Source organism: the organism of the source record quoted next, unplaced genomic scaffold, assembly GCF_019419815.1.
Source record: "Pyrus x bretschneideri cultivar Hongxiangsu unplaced genomic scaffold, Pyrus_bretschneideri_v1 Contig40, whole genome shotgun sequence".
NCBI classification, from domain to species: domain Eukaryota; kingdom Viridiplantae; phylum Streptophyta; class Magnoliopsida; order Rosales; family Rosaceae; genus Pyrus; species Pyrus x bretschneideri.
In genome coordinates this window covers 544,014-562,680 of record NW_025999724.1, presented here as the reverse complement: position 1 = coordinate 562,680, position 18,667 = coordinate 544,014, and the positions used below count along the sequence as shown (strand labels likewise).

General features: G+C 37.5%; 3 protein-coding genes across 3 annotated transcripts; 1 reads left to right on the top strand and 2 right to left on the bottom strand.

Annotated features, from left to right (window-relative positions):
• Positions 1-205: 205 nt before the first annotated feature.
• On the bottom strand, positions 206-4,312 carry LOC103927982 (protein DMR6-LIKE OXYGENASE 2). Its single transcript, XM_009336974.3, has 4 exons — positions 3,905-4,312; positions 3,522-3,769; positions 2,857-3,178; positions 206-630 (listed from the first exon to the last, which is right to left on the bottom strand). Exons 1-4 carry the CDS (start codon positions 4,112-4,114, stop codon positions 373-375), a joined length of 1,038 nt encoding a protein of 345 aa, XP_009335249.2. The 5' UTR covers positions 4,115-4,312; the 3' UTR covers positions 206-372.
• A 4,747-nt stretch (positions 4,313-9,059) lies between these two features.
• LOC125468226 (ATP synthase subunit beta, mitochondrial-like) lies at positions 9,060-10,127 on the top strand. The gene is made up of 4 exons (XM_048566204.1): positions 9,060-9,221; positions 9,345-9,433; positions 9,571-9,688; positions 9,776-10,127. The coding sequence occupies exons 1-4, from the start codon at positions 9,179-9,181 to the stop codon at positions 9,916-9,918; spliced, it is 393 nt and encodes a 130-aa protein (XP_048422161.1). The 5' UTR covers positions 9,060-9,178; the 3' UTR covers positions 9,919-10,127.
• Positions 10,128-12,126: 1,999 nt separating this feature from the next.
• On the bottom strand, positions 12,127-16,189 carry LOC103928003 (protein LHY-like). Its single transcript, XM_048565932.1, is given in 9 exon segments — positions 12,127-12,417; positions 12,514-12,642; positions 12,723-13,575; positions 13,692-13,925; positions 14,635-14,696; positions 14,944-15,058; positions 15,148-15,201; positions 15,547-15,673; positions 15,788-16,189. Coding segments are annotated over 7 exon segments (1,461 nt in total). The 5' UTR covers positions 15,616-15,673; positions 15,788-16,189; the 3' UTR covers positions 12,127-12,417; positions 12,514-12,568.
• Between the last annotated feature and the right edge of the window lie 2,478 nt (positions 16,190-18,667).

Genomic DNA, 18,667 nt, shown 5'->3' with positions numbered 1-18,667 from the left:
TTATTTACAGCCTTGAACCAATTAAGCCCATACCTGTTGGAATTATTATTTTTCATCAAATCAACGGCATGATTGTTGCTATCTCTGAAATGATCGGACGCCCTTGCGAGTTAGCTCAAGTGGTTAAACAAAAGGTTTCGATTTTCTTACACCACTGTAAGCAAAAAGAAAAAAGAAAATTGATCCAACATCAGTTCTGACCATATATACTATGGGAAGTTGATCACTTGAGTTGATCCCTTATTTCTTAAATATTTGATAACAAGGACATAGTAACACTACACAGTACTGGATTTATTGTTACTGTTAACTAGAAGCTCTGAAATGTTGAACATGCAGCATCGAGAAATTGAGGGGTAACAGATGAAATCATTAAGCAGAATGAGAAGTGGTCTTAAACAAGTCCAAAGAGGATCGAGTGTTAAGGCCACGGTCCCAGAATTTTTCATAGAACTCAGCATAAGTGAAGCTCCTGTAGAGGGGAGGATGATGATCATCAATCAGTTGTGGGGCTGGCTCCATCACAGCATCGTACGATGGGCAATAGAATGTCGGGATGGAGATCCTTTCTTTGTTGCAATTCACCACCGCCCGATGGAGTACACTCTTGTAACGATCATTGCTAAGAACCTGTGAAATAAACAATTAGAAAAAGCGCACACATGCAGTTAGCAAAGGTTGAAGTTCTACTATGGGAAAAGATATATGGTTTCTTATATCGGAATGGCCGGAACCAGCTTATTCCTTGGAGCAACACCACCTCCCTCACAATCCCCCTTGCGATTGGGTGATGCAATCCTCTTACCCCAACAAAAACTGCTCCAGCCCACCCAAATCAGTGGGGCCATTCAGTGGCCCAACACCACTCCTAGACCAAGCGATTGGGTCATTCTTGCCCCTTTGTCCGCTTTAGTGGATCGGACGTCAATCACGTTTTAAAATTTTTTTTTTCTTTGTGCATCAGATGCGTGGTCTTCATGCACGAGTAGGGAGAGTGAGCTGACCAAAAAGTGTTGACGGGACCCGTGCTTAGGTGCACTCAGTTTCTGTTCAAACGTAGGTCGTTTGATTTCTTAGATTTCACGGTTCACATTAATCTGCCTTTTTTAATTCAAAAAAAAAAAATCTGAAAAATGGTTGAGCCCACGTGGTACAACATGGGATGTTGGATTGCACAAATTGTAATCCAATAGTCTATGTCATTCATTTGGAATAAAATTTAAAAAAAATTATTAAAAAATAGAAAAAAAAAATTAAAAGGAATAGAATTTGAAATTAAACATAATATTTTATTTTAAAAAAAAATTAATGCCAATTGCCTAGGCAATTTATTTCTAGTAGAGATACCCTTAGACAATTACTATTCATTAAGCCAATAATTGCCTAATAGCGCAAGCAACTATCGTCCTAAAGAGTAGAGTTGCTCTTATAACTTAAGTTTTCCTAAAAAATTCTAATCAAGCGTAAAAAAGTTAAAGACATGTTTATGCAGCTCAAAATAGTTATAAAGTATTCTTGAGCATTATTTGTACCTGTGCGCCATTATTAGGAGAGTGAATTATATACATCTGTCCAAATAGTAGTGTTTTGAGCAAATATACAATGTCATGTTTTTTTATCAACGCTTCAGTACGATATTGTATTGTTGTCTTGAAACTACAGTGTGACATGCATAGCGTGCGTGTTAGAATAGTATTTGTTAGCACGAGTGAGGGTTAAGTACCTACCAGTGGGCGTGAGGTACGACATCACACTCACAACAAATGACACTATATAAGTTGGACCAATAGATCGACACTTCACATATTTATGCACTGCATAGACTTGGTAAATTTGTATTATATTTCAAACGGTAGATTCTTCAAAACTGACTGCGTGCAGTATCTGCAGGCTGTAGGCAGCACTCGATCATTGGCGGTCCAATTAAAAGGTTGAGGATGTTGAAAAGAATACGTTTCTGCTGTTGAAGATATGGAGCAGAGATTGTTGAAAAGAATACGTTTCTGTTGTTGAATTTCGGATCGATACTATTATGTGTCAGGATTCAGGAAGACCTAATCAAATATGCACATCGGCGATGATCTCACCATATTTATGCCAACATCATTTGACAGAAAGCAATTTGAACGGGCGGGATCTCGGCTAGTTTTGTGCTTTTTTGTGGGTCACATAATCTGCCACCTATTGCCTAGTCCTTACTCTAATACTTGCCACACTTGTCAACCATGCAAGTATGGTCCACGCTAAGAAGTTTTTGACAGACTAGTACAGATTAAATTTTTCATAAAATTTACAAACTAAATGATATATCACTAATAGAAAATCATGCAAGATGTGGACCATGTTAAGACACATTTCTTTGTAGGATAATGTTAAGAAGACTAAATTTTGAGACAAAATTTACAACTAAATGATATATCACCAATAGAAATAAGCATTTTTATCTACAAATTTAGTCTTCTAGCATTACCCTCAATATTATTATGTAACAACGAGTGACAATTATCTAAACCGTCGATGTTGAAGAAAGTTGAGGTTTCACCATAAAATCAATTCATAATACACATGGACAATACAACTGGGTGACGTGGAGTGTGTGTGACTGGGATGACGTAGAGTGCGTATAACCGTTTGGCTTCACACGAGAGACAACCTACTCTAATACCATGAAGAAAGTTGAGATTCTATCATAAAATCAATTGCCAATATAAGAAGTAACATAACTTACTTATAAGTCTATGTAAATCTCTTCTCTCATCAATCAATAGAGGATTCATCCTCAACTACATAAGCTCATATTAGAACGCATTTTTAATTACCTTCATTTGATTTAGACTTACGAGAGAGTTAACTGACCTGGATTTGATCAGCAATGTTGACAATGAAAGTATGTGGGATGGGTTTGACAGCCACCCATTTGCCATTGTTGAGAACCTGCAAGCCTGCCACGTCATCTTGAAGGAGAACAGTGATGACATTAGGATCAGCATGACCAGGTAGGCCATAGGTGAGCTCTGGCTGAGGACAAGTCGGATAGTAATTGATTGCCATGTGCTGTCCATGCTTCCCCAGTGCCTTGTTCATGTAATCCCCTTCTAACCCTAAGCTTTCTGATATGGATTCGAGCAGTCTCACTGCTAATCCTCTCACATTCCTGCAATACTCAGCCACATCTTCTCTGCAGAAAATGTTTTAATTAAGTTAACATATTGTAATTGATTTAATAAGGCTCTTAATTAGCCAGCCAGATATTTAGAATTCTGCAGAAGTTTGCCAAATGAATGATACAAATTATTAACAGTATGACGATATTAGTTAACATGCATATCAAACTGTATAATAAGAGGAAATTTTCTCAAAACTTGTATGTGTATAATTGCATGTTAAATATATCCTTTCCTAAGGTTATTTAAACAATTAGAACCGTCTTATATTTTAGGTTATCAAATCGAAAACCGTTTGGTCATCTTAAACGTTCATAAAAACACGATAATTTGTTAGATAAATGTCATGAAAATTACCTGAAAGATGGAGGGTTGGACGGCCATTCATGCATGTAGTCCTCTAAAGGGTAGCAGTGGAGCCTTAAGTAGTCTCTCCAGCTGGAGACCTCCTCGGTTTTGACATTGAAACTCGTCGACAGCCTCGTGGTTTTAAGTGGATCATCGGAGAAACTCTTTAACCTCTCACTTTCTGGCAAATGGAAAAACTCCTTTGATACACTCAGCATGTTATCGATCACGGCCTCTTCAATTCCATGGTTTTGGACCTCCATTTTACAGGGAAACAAATTAATTAAAAGAAAGAAATTAAGTTAATATATACTTTCGTTTGAAGGAACTATATATAACACATAATCTCGAAAATTCATGTATGTTTTTTAGGACGTATTTTAATTTTGTACCTGAAAGAAACCGTAATCTTGGCAGGCAAGGCCTATCTGTTTGATTATGTCCGAGCGCCTAGAATCCTCAAGGCCTTGGAGATTGATGAGAGGAATGGAGTGATCGGAGGACTGGACCTGGTCGAGATTCGGACGATCGTGTGCCGGTCGGACATAGTTAGAGGGAACATGGGTTGCACCAGACACAAGGTCAGATAACAGTGTAGCCATTGTAACTCTAACAAGGACCGTGCTGGTGCTTGTGCTTGATTTTCAAATAGTTCTATAAGTTGGGGCGGTGGCCCCTTGTGGGAGCAAAGCTTATCAATTTACAATGTCATCAGTGCAGCATAACTGCAAACTAAAAAAAGTAAAACAAGAGAAAATGGAAAAGGATAAAGAGAAATAAGTGTAGGGTGTAATTACAGGATCCTTTTGTGCGTGTTTTCTGTATTTTGAGATCTAATGGTACGTATTACATTTACAGAATCCTCCATGGATTTTAAAATAATATTTGGCTACTCAAATATGAGTAGGAACTTCAACTCAAAATTTCTTAAATTGTTCGTTGTCAATTTAGAGAATTTCGTGTTTATAATCAAAATCATTCATATTATAAATTACCCTATAAAAATCGCCTCCGCAAAAAAATCAATGAAAACTAAGGTTGTTTAGTCATCGAACTGTTTAAAAACAAATGAATAGTATTAGTAAAAACATTTCGAACTGTTTATGTATTTGTCACAATAGATTAACTAAACGACCTTAGTTTTAATTTATTTTTTGCAGATATGATATTTACAGTGTGATTCATAGTATGAACGGTTCTAATCATAAGCACAAAGCATTGTGATTAAAATACTAAGAATTTTAAGTAGGAGTTCTTACTCATCTTTTAATAGCTAAGTATTATTATGGATTTTATACCTTTTGCATTAACATTTTGCATATGTAATAAAAGGGGTACTTTGATCCACTTCAAAAAATAAAATTTCTTAATTTATGCTAAATTTTAATTTAAATATGAAAATCTAACTACGTACATGGAAAAATAATTAAAAGAAAAAATTTATACATTATCATATATGATACACATACCATTAGGCTCTTTAAGAGAAGATACTTCCACCTTTACTTCCACCGTTTATAAAAATTCCATATTTTTCAATAAATAGAGATTTATTGTGAGATCCACTCCACATCGAACTTCAATAATCCGAATCATTTATTTTGTAAGTCTCGATTCATAGATCATCCTTACAAAAATTCAATTCACTCTGAAATTATTTGCCTATTTAATTCTCACAATAAAATTTCAATGTTTTTTAGAACATAATTGTGACATCCCGTCCCGGAATTATCGGAAACGTACGTGTGAAAAGACTGTTTTACCCCTAGTTTGTTTTCGTTATGTTTTTGGTTGTTTTGTGTGGTGTTGGCCAGAGTTGGACCACACACACACCCTATCACTTTCCCTCTCCCTCTGTCTTTTCCCTGTCCCTCTCTCCCGAGCCCATTTCCTTCCTCTTCCTTTTGAAAGTGTACGGACACACACAAACACACTCAACCACTTGCAGATCGAGGGAACCAAGTACACCATCAAGTTCGTGAGGCTGAGAGGAGTCCAGTGGTGCCATTTTCAGGTAAGAACTTCGACGTTTTCACGTCGATTTCACAAGCTCCGTTTGGGGTACTATTCATGCAAATTTAACCTAGCTAGTTTTTGGGATTTTGAAGCTTGTAGTTGTGTTTGTGAGGTTCCCAGGAGCTTGGGAGTGCTTCGTTGGACAAATTTGGACGTCGGGAAAGCTTGGTTCGAAGTTGGCCGGTTTTTGAGTTTGAAGACAGGTATGATCGTGTGGTTTTTATCCTTTAAAAGTAGTCTATCGTGATTCTCCTAGGTCTAAGCGTCATTTTGGTTCAAGAATCATGAAAATTGGTTGAAAAACGAAGGAGAATAGTGAGTTTGAAGTTTCCTCGGTTTTCCGGTGACCGGAGTCCGGCGAGGGTAGGCCGGAGAAGAAACAGGAATATTCCGTTGAGTTTAACGGAATATTCCTAACGGCAGTGACGGCATCTGGTTAGGTTTAACGGAATATTCCGTTAGTTTAACGGAATATTCCTGACGGCGTCACTTGACACCGTCAGTGTGCATGGCACGTGGCCGCGCGTGGGGGCGCGTAGGTCCGTGCCTATTTTGGCGCGTGGGGGCGCGTGAGAGGTCCAAAAATTATTTTAAAAATATGGTTGTGATCCTGAGGTTGTGTAGATCACGTTGGTATATTCATTTGTCCATTTTGAGCAATGTATGAGAAGTTATTTTGAACGGAAGGTTATGTGCTTTAAAGTTAACGTTTTTATAGTTAATTCGCATATAGGTGACACGTATCCCGAGGACGAGCGTGCACACTCGAGGCAGGGGGGCTACGACCCTTCCACATACCAGTGAGTGGGCTTTTGTTTTCCGTATATACCTATATACATATAATTCCCAGAAATTAGTATAAATGCTTATTCGTTATATGCCGTTTCTTTTATATAATTGGTTATTATGCATGGTTAGTTGCATATATGGTTATTATGTATATTCATTTATACGTTTATATATAATGGTGCTGTGGAGGCACAGGTAAGTGCCAGGTAAGCGTTATTTCATATATGCATTCAATAGTGATTAGAGATGCTTAGAGAGCTCATAACCTGCACCCCCGGTGTTAGTGCTCCCGCCCAGAGTAGGGCACAGTCCTTCACGTGTCGTTCACCTCCCGCACCATACGCTCAACTTGGATCCAAGTTAGGTGCACAGTCCTGTCGTACAGACCACTATAGGTGGTTCCGACTCGTAGGTGACCCACGATTATTCGCACAGCCTTCACGTGATCGTAGCACTAGAGCGTTTATATGTATTACACCCAAGCTTGTCGTACAGACCACTATAGGTGGTTCCGACTCGTGGGCAGGTTTAGTTGTTGAGATTGAGATTCGAGCTCTAGATTCAGCCGTACAGGTCACTTTAGGTGACTCCGGCTGCCAGTGATAAGTTATTGACACGGTTTATACCTGAGCACTTGCATATTATTATGAGGTTGTGAGCATGACGGCATACCTTTGAGCATGATGGCATATCCTTGACCATATTTGGCATATTTATACCTACGTATATATGTTTATTTTCTGGGAAGTATACAGGTTTTACGGTGAGGGGTTAGAATGTATTTTATGAAATGGTTTTCAAAGAATTTGTTTTTGCCCACTCACGCTTTTGTTTTGCGCCCCTCCAGGTTCTAGTAGCTTAGCGGGTTCGGTGGTTTTCCCAGATGACGTCCCGGCATTTCTGACAGACACGCACCGATGTAGGGTCACCTTCGGGTGCACTATTGTTGTATCTTTTCTTTGGACTGCTGTAGTCTTTAGGCTCTAAATTCAGCGTCTCACTCACGCTAGCACCTATTTTATCACATTACATATGCTAGTTTTAAATTATTCGTACTTTTATATTATTTCCTTTAGCTTCCGCACTGTGCACTTGGCTACGTCACCTCCACGTGACGGCCAGCATGCCCTGATCTCGGTTGGGGTGTGTCATAATGTTCGTCAATTTCTTTGAACTCAATTAGATGTCTCAAGTGTTTCCGATTTGGCTAATATTTTGTAAGGATGATTTATGAGTTGCAACTTAAAAAATAAATGATTCAGATCGTTGAAATTCGATATGGTGTATATCTCACAAAAAAAATGAAAGTCTCTTCTAGGGGTGGGTTCAAAAAACCGAAAACCGAAAAAAACCGACAACCGAACCGGACCGAGGCCGAAAAAAACCGAACCGAAAAAAAACCGAACCGAAATTGTCAAACCGAACCGAACCGAATCTGACCGGTTCGGTTTCGGTTTTTGAGGCTCGAAAACCGAACCGAACCGAACCGAACCGATATATATATAATTTGTTTGAATATTTATAAATAGTTTAGTCATACAATCATAACAAAACAGAACTTGTTGCCAGGTTGGTTTCAGTGAAACTTTACAAGCATGGAGGCATGGGTTCGAACCCTCATGCCTCCAGGATTTGTGAGATGATTTTAAATTTTTTAATCTTTTTATTGTAACCCTAACCCTCCTCCTCCTTATTTTTCATTCCCCTTCCCTGCCTCTCTTCCCTCCCTCTCCTCTCTAGACTCCAACCCATCTCTCTCTCCCTCCCTCTCTCTCGCTCTCCGTCGGTGAGAAGCAGTTGCAGCTCGACATCGTCATCCCCACCATCCGAAACCTCGATTTCCTCGAGATGTGGAGGCCCTTCTTCCAGCAGTACCACCTCATCATCGTCCAGGACGGCGACCCGTCGAAGGTGATCAAGGTCCCGGAGGGCTTCGACTACGAGCTCTACAACCGCAACGACATCAACCGGATTCTGGGTCCCAAGGCGTCCTGCATCTCCTTCAAGGACTCTGCTTGCAGATGCTTCGGCTACATGGTCTCCAAGAAGAAGTACATCTTCACCATCGACGACGATTGCTTTGTAAGTATCGCTTTTGGGTTTTATATTTTCTGTTCGGATTTACTGTTTTCTCTTATTATTAGAAGCAAAAGAGGAATCTTGCAGGCTACATTTTACCCAAGTGAATGGAAAGTTTAGAGCAGATAATGGAAAGTTTGGAACTTGATTATTTCCTTTTAGGTAGTTCCAGGAGTTGTATGTAGCATATGGGTCTATAAAACAAAACAAAAAGGATGTGCATTTAGGTTCCTGTTTTGATTTAAAATTTGGGGTTTGAATGAAATTGGTTTAATTCTCAGGAAAGGTTAAGGCCCTTCTCATCTGTATTTGGGTCACGAGATTCAAGTGAGGCCGTTGACGAGCAAGTTGGGGCAAAGAAAGGAGGGGAAGCAGAGAAGAACCATGTTGGTTGATTTATGGTACGCATTTTTGTAGTTTAATTGTCGTTAATTGATTTACACTTGGGGATTCTGCTGTTTAAAGCTTTGATCTTTACTCAGGTACCTTTCAGGGTTCAAAACTTCAAGTAGTGCATTCAATGTTAGCCATTAGAATTACACGCGTCCTCAACAACTAGATTTTCTTCAGATTTTATGTGGACAAATTGTGATCTTTTCGTCGGAGTTTTCCTATTTATCCATTTTAGTTTTTATCATTTAGCATTCTGTTTTGGTGTTTTAATGTGCTTATTGTTTTGGTGTTGATTATAGTGTTTACATTTTCCTTGGATTCTGACCTGGATTTTGGTTTTTATTTGCTATTTTTAGGTTCCTGTTGGAAGGGCTACCCTTGGTCGTATCATGAACGTCATTGGAGAGCCCATTGACCATAGAGGCGATATCAGTAAGAAATTTGTGAAACTTAAAATAAATAATCACTTGATGGTGTCGTGTGGATGTTCTGTTGCAATATGCTAATGCATTGCACTCAAGCTTTCTGACAATTTCTGTATGAACGCTCCAACAGGCACCGATCACTTTCTGCCCATTCACAGAGAAGCTCCTGCCTTTGTTGAGCAAGCAACGGAGCAGCAGATCCTTGTTACTGGAATCAAGGTATTAGCACGAACCTTTACTGTCATAACTAATGTAATAGAATTCGATCCTCTTAGTGCTTTTCTTCTCCACTGCCTTTGGATTCTATGTGGTGCTGTGTATGTTTAGTATACTTATGTTATCTGCTTCATATACAGGTCGTCGACCTTCTTGCTCCCTACCAAAGAGGAGGAAAGATTGGGTTGTTCGGTGGTGCTGGTGTTGGAAAAACTGTGCTTATTATGGAACTTATCAACAACGTTGCTAAGGCTCACGGTTGGTTATTTTAAAAGAGCTACATGTTAACGAACTTGTTTGGTTGTTTTTTCCCGTTGGTTTACATATACTTGTTTCTTGGGTCAGGTGGTTTCTCTGTGTTTGCTGGTGTTGGAGAACGTACTCGCGAGGGTAATGACTTGTACAGGGAAATGATTGAGAGTGGTGTCATTAAGCTAGGTGAAAAGCAGGTACCGACTCTGCATCAGGACTGGGGTGATGTTTGCTAGATCTTAATACGGTATAAAATTTGGTTGTTTAGTTCTTCATAGAACCAACAAGCACAACAAGCGAGTTTAGCAAGTTTTCCATTTCTTCAGGTGCTACTTCATATAGTGTATTACATTTCAAGAACGCTTAACGTTTATGAAATGTGATTGTTGTGGCATGTGAATGTCAATTTCTTTCATAAGGACATTGGAATTAGGTTGCTTTCTTACGCTGGAGGTCTCTGGATGGAGCTTGTTGTTTGGGGGATCTGTTCTTAGAAAAACCAGGCACTGAGTTGGCCGTGGCTTCATAAGAAGTCTAGGCATAATTTTGGAGGAAACAAAAAAAAAAAAAAAAAAAAAAAAAAACCGAAACCGAACCGAAAAAAACCGAAATAAAATTGAACCGAAATTTCGGTTCGGTTTCGGTTTTGAGAAAAAACCGAACCGATGAGAACCGAACCCAGCCCTAGTCTCTTCCCTTAAAGACTGCCTATACCATAAGTTGATAAAATACATTTAATTTGTGGTAGCAGCATCTACGAAAATAATAAAAATTAATCTGCCTATCATTAGTTTTTTAGGAAAACTAACGAAAAATTCAAAAAAAAACTTTAGTTTTAATGAAAAATGACAAAAAAATATATATAATGAATAGTACCAGAGAAAGTTAAAAAGTGGTTTTTCGTTAAAAGTAAACAGTACCATGAATGTTTCTCTAGTTTTTTATTAGGCACTTAATTGTATCTACCTAATTAAGCACTTAATCGCCATTAGAGAACTTTCCAATGACACAATTTTCTTTGGATACGTTAACTTATTAGAAGAACCTTCCATTCAAAGCTTATTTCTTCTGTCGTGTCAAATTCGATTCTTCTAAAAAAGTCACAAAAGTAGTTAAAAATGAATTGGGTAAAGTACAAAAAACAACATCAATTATTAGTGTCATGATACTTTCATACCTCATCTTTTAAAATTGACAATGTCATACCTCACCTTCCGTTACTTGGCCGTTTACTTTTCAGTTAAATGCTGACGTGGCTTGATCCAGGTCCTACTTTCTATTAAAAAATTAATAAATATTATTAAAAACTAAAAAAAAAATCATTTAATAAATTTTAAATATTAAAATAATAAAGAAAAGTTATTAAAAAAAAAAAAAATCTTCTGTTCGTACCCTTCCCCCACCCCCCCTCCCCGCGGCCCCTCTTCTCTCTCTTCTCCCCCATCTTCATCTTCTTCTCCCTTCCAGTCCCCTTCCTGCAACCCAGAAAAAAAAGGATGAAGAAGAAGAAGAAAAAGAAAAAAAAAAGGGGAATTTGCAACCCAGAAGAAAGAAGAAGAAGAAGAAAAAAAAAACCCGAATTTGCAACCTAGAAGAAGAAGAAGAATGAGGAAGAAGGAGGAAGAGGAAGAAGGAGGAAGAAGGAGGAAGAAGGAGGAAGGAGGAAGAAGAAGAAGGAGGAGGAAGAATAAGAAGAACAAAAAAAAAACCCCCCAAATCTGCAAAAGAAGAAGGAGGAAGAAGGACGAGGAAGAAGAAGAAGAGGAAGAAGAAGAAGAAGAAGAAGAAAATAAAAGAATAAAAAAAACCCGAATCTGCAAAAGAAGGAGGAAGAAGGAGGAGGAAAAAAAAAAAAAACCTAGATCCCATTAAGGTGGAATCGGGAAACCTTGGTGACCTCCTTCTTCTTCTTCTTCTTCTTCCTCTTCCTCCTCCTTCTTCTTCCTCTTCTTCTTCTTCGGGTGGGGGGTTGTTGCTAAGGGTTTTTTTTTTTTTTTTTTAATTTTTTTTACTTTTCTTTTAATATTTAAAAAATATTAAATAAAGTTTTTTAAAATTTTTAATAAAATTTTATTAATTTTTTAACAGAAAGTGGGCTCCGAATCCAGCCACATCAGCATTTCACTGAAAAGTAAACGGCCAAGTAACGGAAGGTATAACATTGGACCAAATTCTAAAGATGAGGTATGACATTGTCAATTTTAAAAGATAAGGTATGAAAGTGTTGTGACACCAATAGTTGGGGTAATTTTTTGTACTTTACCCAAATGAATTTTACATATTTTGCTGATATGGTGCCATATCTAGAATATTGAATTTTTGTAGATGGTTGAATAACATTATACAAGAATGGTACAGAATCCACGTCCCTAGCCACCTACTGCATGAACATTTTTTCAACTTTCCTTATTCTTTTGATAATTTACGTATCAAACTTTTTCTCATTGGTGACAAATTCCAACTCTGATCATTCTTTATTCGAACGATATTCTAATATAACTCAAACTATGAAGGGAGATTTGAACTTTGGTGCAAAGCAGACACAATTGAAAATATGGCCAGGACTGCAATTCAACATATGGCCTTGGTTATACCTAGTAGTTTTACAATTGAAAATTTTGCTTTTCTTCTTCCATAATGTCCTTCTGATGCCCCTTATGGTTGAGGTCATGTGGAAGTGAAAAAATCTGGGGCAATGCCTCTCGAGAGAATAGTGCTTGAAAGGCCATCCGCCCCTGACAGAGGAAGTTAACACGATAAGAGAACAATGAACTCGAAAAACAGATTATTCAATAATCCAATCCGATTGCAAAACATATATGTTTGAATACCTCTTCTGAGACCTCTTTCCATGAATCAGTTTCTTTCAGCTCTTCCTTCCCTTTCTTACGCTTCTTTGACGCATCTGTCTCTACTCCACTGCCGGAAGGTGTGTTGGAACCATACGAGGAATGGTAGACCTGCTTTCGTTTTTTCTTTGATAAGAAGTTCTGAAAATAGATGAGAAGTATAGAGTAAACCAATCAATGTTGAAGGAAACCTGTTTTCTTTGCATTGTTTGAATCATGAATTTCTTCAGTTGATGCAATGTCCATGTCATCATCGCTATTAGGCATCGTTGGTGATTTCAAAGCTGAATGGTGAGCTTCCACAGCTTCCGAGTGTTTTGGGTCCGATTGTTGATCCCGCAAAGAAGGAATTCGAAGAGAATTCTCTCCTCTCTCAATTTTGGTCGGTGGAGCTTGACCAGAATCCATTAATGGAACAGGTACCCTGGTCATGGACACAGGAGGACGCAGGCCATGGGCAGCCCACCATGCAGTTGCAGCAGTTACAGTGGCAGCAGCAATTGATGCCATACTTGGAGGGTCTTTCCAATCTTTTGCATTTGCATAAGGCCAAAATGTGACCGCAGCATGAACTGCAGGATTTTGTAGCAGAGAAGATACAATAAGACTTGAAAATGTAGAGGAACTGCAGGGAAATGATTCGAAGTCCTCTAGATTATAGTGGAACGCACAATTCTGATGACCTGCTTTCTCACCTTGAAAAAACTTCTTATGGAAAGCACTATTAGTGTTCCCTGACTCTAAGGCTTCACTTGTGCCATTATCTTCAGCTATCCTTTTGGCATACATTGTATGCATATGCGGATTTTCTTTTCGTTTCATAGTGACATGAGATTCATTTGTTGCATGCTGAGTTATTACCCCTTTCACCGAAGGCTCAAACTCCCTATACGTACCAGGATTTCCGAGCGCTACCTGTGAAGGTATGGCATTATTGTTTGCGGAAGAAACAGAGGAACTGTGATCTTCTCGGCGCAAGGTGAAGACATCTGAGGAATTGCCATCCTGATTTTCTGTATTTTTGACACTTCTTTTCTCATAGGTCTCTGACAGTAAAGAAGTCGTAGGTCAAGTGACTTACATGCTTAAAGAATAAGCATGAGCACAAGAAAAGGCTATTTATTAGTAATGTTACTAACGTATATAATAAAAACAATAACCTCATGAAGTGGTTTGATCTCCAAGTTCACTACTCGTTTACAGTGTGAAGAAGATGCTGATGATAAACTTCTTCCATCCTTTGTTCCCGCATATGATGTGGCCCATGTGGAAGGAGCTGAACTAGACTTCCGAGGATAAGGATTGCTTGGTTTTCTTCTGGGGCGTGGAGGTGGAATATCTATTCCAATTGATTGTCCTATCGAAACACCACTAGCTTGTGCCTCCTTCTCCAGCTGGTAGTGAAACCTTTTCTTGTCAGTATTCATGTTTACAGGTGTGATGCCAGACAGAATACAAGTGAAATATCCCAAATACTCTGATGAAACTCGAAGATCTCAAGCCTCGGTAATTCAGCCTATTTGTCTGAAATTGTACTTGAAAGAAAAAGAATAATGATCTCATCGTATAGTCTAGGATTGTTGATATGAGTATTGCGGCTGGAAACTGGTAGCAGTTTCCAACATTAAATGAATAAGCCATTGAAATAGTATTACACTGAAAACTCCTGAATAAGTGTAAGAAGCTTTTTGCTCTGAAGTTCCGGGAAAGACTATTGTGGAACCACCGACCATTCCAATTGCATAAGCTAAAAGAAAGATTCCTATTGATATCCTCAAGAACTTGTGCACAGTAACCCTCGCTGTGACTCTCACAATATCTTACCGTTGAGAGATAGGCTCCAAATGAAGTGCATCCATAATCGTTGGAACTTGATCGCATCAAACATAATACTTGGAACCAGAATTTACTGTTGTTGACTTACCAATTAATTTTGTATACGAAACAAATGGTGACTTGAGTTTCATGGCAAAGATATAACATAAAAAACAGTAAAAGAAAACCTGTAAGTGCAAATTAAAGAATCGATCTTGTCGAAAACCAAGCAATAGGAAGCGCAAACACACATCTCAAATGATCATCATGTGATGAGAAGGCACTTACCTTTGAAAAGAATTTCTGAGCATGGCTTCTGATTTGCACAACAGTCTTTGTTCAAATATGTTCTGCAAATCAAAAACAGAAGAAAAAAGGGGGTGAAAATAGGATGATGTTACTAAATAAAGAAAAGAAATACATGAAAAATAGCAGTTGAAGTCGTTGCTAACAAGAGCTATCAAGCAGATTTAGCTCAATCTCAACAAGAATTTTACACATTGAATGCAAACAAATCAAGTTCCATCTCTCTCAGTAGCTGTAAGTAACGAAACAAACAAATCGGATAAGATAAAAATAAAGCAAATGTATCGTAACCTTCAACGCGCTGCCATGCTCGGCCATAAAGCTTCAGGGCCTCAAGAAGCTTATTATGCTCCCCTTCTGTCCATCGCTCTTGTTGCTTGGTAGTAGTAGTATAGGGCTTTCTTGCCTACAACCATTAACACGAAACAGTAATTCAGCCACTCAGCACTCACTAGACACAATTTTAAACAAAAGAGAGTCACCCTGCTGCGTTACCTTGACGAGGATGTCTTCTCCGGATGAGTGTGTGTCCATTACTAGTCGATACAACTGCAAAAGAAAGCCGCAAAATCGATCTCTAATGTTATAGCAGCACACTTCAACAGTTAAATTATCATTTGGGTAGCAATTAAGCAGTTCAATTTCAGTTGGCACTGACACTGAAGCTACTAGATAGATACTTAAATAAACCTAGTAAGCAGTTAAAACTATTTGGAAATAGTTGTTGAATTAAACAGTGACATAACAATTAAATACGAGACACACTGAACATCATGTCAGCAATTTGGGTTTGAAAATTTACCATTTCGATGAATTTCCCTAAATTATTAAAAAATTGAAAATTTCAGAATTCACCACAATTACTAAATAAATTTCCTTATTCAGAATCCTCACCAAATCGAAACGGAACACTCCAAAAAATCTTACTAGGAAAAAAGAAAGGCGAATTTGATCAGTAAACATCAGCAATTTCTGTACTGACTGAAGCTTTGTTCTGCAATCTTTACCATCTGTTTGGTTGCTGAGAAAATTGAAAGCAAGAAAGAGATTAACTTTTTTAATTTTATGCATTTAACACTCCATATTTTCAACTTGAATTTTCCGATCAGTACTATACGGAGAGTGAAGAAAGTACCTTGTGAGCGAACCCTGTCGGATTGAAGGATTTTTCGACAAAAGGACAATGACGGGGACTACTCCAATTACTCACCGGAAACTTGCCAGAGAAGGCATAGTTTCCGGCGACGGTGGTTCGATCGGAATGTTGAGAAAATGGAAGATGATAACACAGCCTCCATAAGGATAGTATATACAGGCAGAGAGTTTGGCCGGTGGAACCATCAATGCCCGATATTTGGTTCGGTCACACCAATCTGCCGACCGATTTCTACAATCTGAAAAATAAAAAATTAAAAAATTAAATGTCGGTTTTTAGTCTTGGTAAAACTAATTTAATTGATCGTATCCGTTAAAATATATTTTGGTATGAACATGTCAGAAAGTTTTTAAAAAAATCGGTTTGTTTGAAATTACTTTTAAAAAAAGGGTGAAATATGTCACGATCAAGTTCAAAAGCAAAAATTTTAAAGCGTTTCTAACTCTTACAGCATTTTTTTGTTTAAGCTTATAAAGATTTTGCTTTAGGGAGAAAGTGGGAGAGCACTAAATTAGCTCCTACACTTATTAATAAGAATAAAGTTTTACTAATAAAAATAAAGTTTTCTACTCGAACTAAAAATAAAATAATTATAAAAAAAAGGTTATTAATTATTTTGCCCTCAAATTGTAATTTAGTATCATTTTATACTCTGAAACCAATTTAACGTCTGTTTGACGAAATGGATGAAAAATAGGATAAATTGAGACTAAATGAGATGGAAATGACAGTCTTTTGGGACAAAGTGAGACAAAACCGACTAAATAACAATTTCATGAGGCAAATCAGTTGATAAGATTTATAAAAAAAAAATAAATAAATCTCTTAGTTTCAAAGTTTTCCCACATTAAACCATCAATCAATCAAATATATTGAACGTTGCTTCATACGCTACCTCACATGATGGCTTTTTTCTTTGGGATGCCCTCTGATCCTGAATTTCTTTTTAATATTCTTGCAGAAGATGTAAATGTTTTTATTATGATTTAATAAAGTTTACACTTTAACAAATAAAAAATAAAAAAAATACATGGAACGGTCTATTAGTTGAGAGTGATAAATGAGAGAGGACAAAGAAATTAATAAACCAGGATAATTGTCACATCCCGGGCTCAACTTCACCGTAGCATGATATTGTCCGCTTTGGGCACCACGCCCTCACGGTTTTGTTTCTGGGAACTCACACGAGAACTTCCCAGTGGGTCACCCATCATGAGATTGCTTTCGCGCGCTACTCGCTTAACTTCAGAATTCAATAAAACCCGAAGTCAGTGAGCTCTCAAAAGACCTCGTGCTAGGTAGAGATGAGAATATACATATAAGGCTTACATGATCCACTCCCCTGGGCAATGTGAGATCTTACAATAACAGCTTCAAAAAATTAATAAATAAATATACACAAATCTTAAAATATAAACTCATCTAATAGCAATAAGCAAAAATACACTCTCATAAAAAGGCGCCTACAGTGATGCGTTGGAGGCCCTAATCTGAAGTGGTATTGAAGTGTGAAGGGGAAAGGAGAAAGTGGAAAACGGTTGGTGTCCCGGTTCTTTCACTGCGGTTTACGGACGATGATTTTAATCTTTGTTTAATGAACGGCCTATACAATATTTGAAAAACAAAATTGGTCCCACGTTTTTTTTGGTAAATATGTTACATTCATGGCATAAAATTAATTACGAACTGTCATGTGGCATGTCTCTTCCTCATGTATTGAAAAGCGACACTTTTATTGTATCGTCTCATATTTTTTATATCAAATTAGTTTCTAAATAATTTTACACGTTATATTACCGTCACAACAACAATGTATATGAGTAATGAAATCCTTCTCCCGGCGTGGAAAAAAAAAAACCATAGCATGCAAGGAATTTATCAAAGAGGAAAGCTTCCGTGGAACTTTAATCTCTGTACACTTCATTAATTGGGATGAACTATAAACCAAATTTGTCCAACAAATTAGGAATCCTTTAAATCATTCTTTTAATTTGTTAACAAGCTAATTAACACATGTGTAAAGTGCAACCATAATCACATGAACACATCTTTAATTACATGTGATTGTTACAAAGGATGAAACAAGAAGAAGTCTTTCCTCAAGCTTAAATCAAGATTTTAGACCGGCCTACTTTGCCGTCGTCGTTTTGCCATTCGAATGTTATTAACTTATTATTTTCTTGGTTTTTGCTATTGGTCTTGTTCTTGGTTCATCTTTTTCCCCTAATATAGATAATTCAAAAGAAAATTTAGTTATGCACACTCATGGTTATTTTTGTCTAATTTATAATTCTTGTTGTGGCCTATTTCTTGAAGGGAAAGAAAAAGAGAGAAAGGGGGACCGGCGACAACAAAGAGAAAAAGAGAGAATAGGGCTCAGGGAAATTGTAGATATGTTTTCCTTGTGCCAGTGCTTTTAGTTATAATAAACCACATGGGAAGAGATACTTGTTTTCCAAATAATACAAAACCTAACAGGATAGAATCACCAGATTTATAGGAATTCTAAACCAAATCTATTAAGAATTTGCACAATCACATATTAATTACAACAATTCTTTGGTTTATTTAATTAAAAGATTGCCATGAAAAAAAAAATGACGTCCAAAAATCACTTCTCAACCCAAAACCCTAAAACAAATCTTGGATTTCAAGAATGGAGTTGTTTCCTTGCCCCTGACGTAATTGCCAAAATGATATACTCAAGTACTCCATTTTTTGGTATTCGTTCTCCCAAAAAAAAAAAAAAACACACACACACACACACGCACATATTTGTATTGATGAGTATTTGGAAGCTTGGATTATGTTTTCATTTGTCACGTTTTAAGGGTGTGACTAAATTATTTTAGAATAGAC

What these genes read in the sequence shown, in the direction of transcription:
- LOC103927982 (XM_009336974.3), bottom strand. Translation starts at nt 4,114, where the DNA reads ATGGCTACACTGTTATCTGACCTTGTGTCTGGTGCAACCCATGTTCCC. An exon ending in TCCAACCCTCCATCTTTCAG is followed by an intron (nt 3,179 to 3,521) that starts GTAATTTTCATG and finishes CATTTTCTGCAG; the next exon opens with AGAAGATGTGGCTGAGTATT. An exon ending in ACATTGCTGATCAAATCCAG is followed by an intron (nt 631 to 2,856) that starts GTCAGTTAACTC and finishes TTTATTTCACAG; the next exon opens with GTTCTTAGCAATGATCGTTA.
- LOC125468226 (XM_048566204.1), top strand. Translation starts at nt 9,179, where the DNA reads ATGAACGTCATTGGAGAGCCCATTGACCATAGAGGCGATATCA. An exon ending in TCCTTGTTACTGGAATCAAG is followed by an intron (nt 9,434 to 9,570) that starts GTATTAGCACGA and finishes CTTCATATACAG; the next exon opens with GTCGTCGACCTTCTTGCTCC. An exon ending in CAACGTTGCTAAGGCTCACG is followed by an intron (nt 9,689 to 9,775) that starts GTTGGTTATTTT and finishes TTCTTGGGTCAG; the next exon opens with GTGGTTTCTCTGTGTTTGCT.